The sequence below is a fragment of the Acanthisitta chloris genome, unplaced genomic scaffold, assembly GCF_000695815.1.
Source record: "Acanthisitta chloris isolate BGI_N310 unplaced genomic scaffold, ASM69581v1 scaffold26534, whole genome shotgun sequence".
In the NCBI taxonomy this organism is placed as follows: domain Eukaryota; kingdom Metazoa; phylum Chordata; class Aves; order Passeriformes; family Acanthisittidae; genus Acanthisitta; species Acanthisitta chloris.
This window is the reverse complement of record NW_008668046.1, coordinates 340-4,032: the sequence shown is the minus strand read 5'-3', so window position 1 is coordinate 4,032 and position 3,693 is coordinate 340. Positions and strand designations below refer to the sequence as shown.

At 42.7% G+C, this 3,693-nt stretch overlaps 1 protein-coding gene across 1 annotated transcript in view; it reads left to right on the top strand.

Annotated features, from left to right (window-relative positions):
• LOC103800385 (proline-rich protein 11-like) overlaps positions 1-2,941 on the top strand; it is a 4,338-nt gene extending 1,397 nt beyond the window's left edge. The window contains exons 3-9 of the mRNA XM_009072761.1: positions 258-380; positions 701-955; positions 1,083-1,181; positions 1,694-1,803; positions 1,918-1,977; positions 2,068-2,164; positions 2,876-2,941. Of these exons, the coding sequence (XP_009071009.1) occupies positions 258-380; positions 701-955; positions 1,083-1,181; positions 1,694-1,803; positions 1,918-1,977; positions 2,068-2,164; positions 2,876-2,941 (810 nt within the window). The remainder of the gene's footprint in view (positions 1-257; positions 381-700; positions 956-1,082; positions 1,182-1,693; positions 1,804-1,917; positions 1,978-2,067; positions 2,165-2,875) is intronic.
• Positions 2,942-3,693: the final 752 nt, after the last annotated feature.

The following is a 3,693-nucleotide window of genomic DNA, read 5'->3' as shown; positions in this document are numbered from 1 at the left end:
GAATGATTGTTTGAGCTTTTAAGGTCAAATGTGAATTTTCCTTTCAAATTCCTAGATTAAGTTAAAGTTTTTCTTATAAAGTTGCTCCCTGAGTTCCTGCCAAGGACCGGTTTGGTGAAATTTTCTGTCTTCCTGTTGTGCTTTTCCATGGATTGCAATAAGACCTTGGCATAGAACTTCCCATAGTAATCACAGCCCTGTGATGGAAACAGAACTTGGTGGGGAAAATGCTTATCTGGTTTCTTTTTACACTTAAGGGTTTCAAGGTAGTTAATGACACCATATTTTCATCACAAATCTACCTGAGAGAACTCGATACCTTCAGAGAGAGGCTGGAAAAGTTGGAAAGTGAATTGTCCAAGCTCCAAGGAACACTCCAGGTCAGTCTCAGTCCTGGTGGGGCAGGGTGATGTTTGCCTGTGGGAGCAGTAAGGGACTGTGGTCAGTGCAGATACCCTGAAATTTGAAGAGCTTCTCATGGGGCATTCCCTGCATTCAGCACTGCTAAACTGCAGTTCCTTCACAGCCAGAGGGAACTGGTTTGGTGGTGAGCCTTGTAAGAGGCTTTTCATGTCTTTATGGATCAACTTTAGCCACAGGCTTGGCTAAACTTTTCCTCTAAAACCCCATCTGCTTTCACCCGTTTGTTATATTTAAATTTAATATTGATTTACTATTCTCTTAATTATGTTGTTTTCAGGAGAATGGAGTTGCAGCTTTTTCTTCAGAAACTTCTCTTTGTCAGAGGTGCAATAAACCAGTCCTGGGTGCTGCTGTGCAGGCACAGATGGATCCACTGTCACTGCCACCGTCCATGCCTTTGTCTGTACTTCCTCCACCTCCTCCTCCTCTTCCTCCTCCACCTCCTCCTCCACCACCACCACCACTGCCCCCACCCAAGCTGCCTTCAGCTCCTCTCCTCCTCAAACGGGGCACTGCCTCTAAAGCACATCTGGTAAGGACTCAGGAGGTTCCTCTGTTTTTTTTCTCATGGCTGGTTCTTTAGATTCATTGAGAACTTGTCTCTGTGAACATTCAGTCATTGCTGACCCTAATTCCCTTCCAACTCCCTTTGTTTTCAGGCACCACCAGTGAAGAAAGATGGGCCAATGCAGATCACTCTCAAAGACCTTCTCAATGTTAAGTTGAAGAAGACAAACAGCAACCTGAGAATGGACAAGGTAAACTGGAGGACACAGGGATGAACAGGTGATGGTGTGTCAAGGCAAAATGCTCCCTGGAACCAGTGCATTTCCTCAGTGTTTTTGTCTCAGCTCTTCGTGGAATTTTTCCAATAAGTTAAATCTCTTGCAAACACCCCATGATCAGTTTCAAATAACCATCCCAATTCTGTGCTTGGCATTTGAAGTGAAGAAATGAAATGACTAGCTCCAGTCTCCTCTGGCATGCAGGACAGTTCTCATTTTACACTAAGGCCATGGAGCTTTGTGTCTTTGTGTTATCAATAGATTTTTGGTTTCTTTTGCCCACCTGAAATCTTGTTTGCACAAGTGTTTCACATTTACTTTTCATAAATCTATTTTAATCCAAGGCATATTCAAATCTTAATAACTTAAAAAGCATAAAAGCAATGAGCCACAGAAATCTTTCAGAGTAAAAATATTAAATAGATTTCAGGTTAGTGGGACCTTCTGAAGGTTCATTTGAGGTAACATTTCTTTCCTTGCTTTAGGCAGAATCACCACTGAAGCCACACAGGACATTAATCACAGTCTCAGATCTACAGAGTGTTAGTTTGAGACCTAAGTCCAAGCCATCAGCTCAAGTTACAAATTCCTTGATGTAAGATCCTTTCTTCCTTTATTTGATATCATATTTTTTCAGTTTTAAACAGTGATTAACATTGTTGACAATGTGGGAAATACTTCATTGTGACCATTTGTTTTATCCTCTTAGGACCCCCCCAAAAACTCAGATTGATCTTCGCAAACATCTGAAGAAAGTCAATATACAAAGGTAAATTGTTTCCTATTCTCTTGAACTTTTTTTTGTCTAGAAAAAAAATACAGAACTAATCATAATTCCCCTTGTTTCCAATCTTTTCAGAAGCCCTGGTGGCACTCCACTAAATAATAAAGAGAACACTGAATGTGGGTCTGGGCTGACACCAATAATGACACAGGCACTACGGCGAAAATTTCAGGCAAGTCACAGTGTCTCTCTTTGGAACTATAAACTGCCTCTAAAATCCATAGAATTCCTACTTGGTTTTTCCACTACAGAGCAGCACCGTGGGTATGTATTACCTATGGTTGGACTTACTGTGTTTGGTTCTGGGCCCCTCAGTTCAGGAAGGACATTGAGGTGCTGGAGCAGGTCCAGAGAAGAGCAACGAGGTGGTGGATTCACCATCCCTGGAGGTTTTCAAGCTGAGACTGGATGTGGCACTTAGTGCCATGGTCTAGTAACCGTGGTAGAGTTGGACTTGATGACCTTGGAGGTCTTTTCCAACCCTGTTGATTCTATGATTCTATGATGATCTTAGAGGTCTCTTCCAATCGTGATGATTCTACACTTACAGCTTCCATAATTCTCATCCATAACCACTAAGTACCACAAATAAGGGCACTTGTTTTCCTGATTCCAGCACACTGCAGAGCAGAAACTCCATGGCCTGTCTCCAGCAGGTTATTTGACAATGCCAACAGGAAAAGTTGCTTTTCTGGTGGCCAATCAGTGCCTCAATGAAATTCAGCATTCCACTTTGCAGAAGAACAAAATCTGAGGGTTAATAATGCCTTTTATTTCAATGATTTGCTCTGTGTGTGTGTTTTGTGGTGTCAGCTAAGAATGGCACTGCTTATCTCATAATTAGCACAAATATCCAAGTTCTGACCTTTTCCTTCTTTTCCAGATGGCTCACCCGAAGAGTCCCTCCCCCGCCCGGTTAAGTGCTGCAAGCAGCTTTGATGAGAAGTAGGAAAAGTATGTTTATGGAACAATGGATTTTTCACTTATGGTTGGGAAACCACTAGAATCCCACTTTTATCACACTCAGGCACATGTATGTGTAAGTAAATCTAGTGCACACAAGAATGAGGCATTAGGAAACCCTGTTAAACAGATTTCTACTTTTAAATCTCCCTAACGTCTCACTCTGGCTCTATCTTCAATCTTGATGGAAAAAAATAGGAAATTTCCCAAGTCTTTTGACACTTGGCTGCTGCTGAAGCAGGGACTATGATATTCCCAGCACTGGTGCTGTTTGTAACACAAATATGTATTTGCTGAGATTCAGTATTGGTTTTATAGCTTTTATATATATTTGTAACAAAAAAAACATAAGTCTTGACTGTAATTGTACAGTGTCAAGGAGAAGCAACAGTTCGATGCACTAATTCATGTCATTAAAGTGAAAAGCTGCAAGGCACAACAAACAGTTTGATTCTGTGGGTACAAATGCATGAGGCAATTGCACTGTGTATTGCTTCTGGTGTCAGAGCAGAAGAGCAATGAGGCTGGTGAAGGGACTGGAGCACAAGTGCCATGAGGAGAGGCTGAGGGAGCTGGGGGTGTTCAGCCTGGAGAAGAGGAGGCTCAGGGGAGACCTTCTCACCCTCTGCAACTCCCTGACAGGAGGTTGGAGTCAGGTGGGGGTTGGTCTCTTCTCCCAGGCAACCAGCAGCAGGACAAGAGGGCACAGACTCAAGCTCTGCCAGGGGAGGGTTAGGT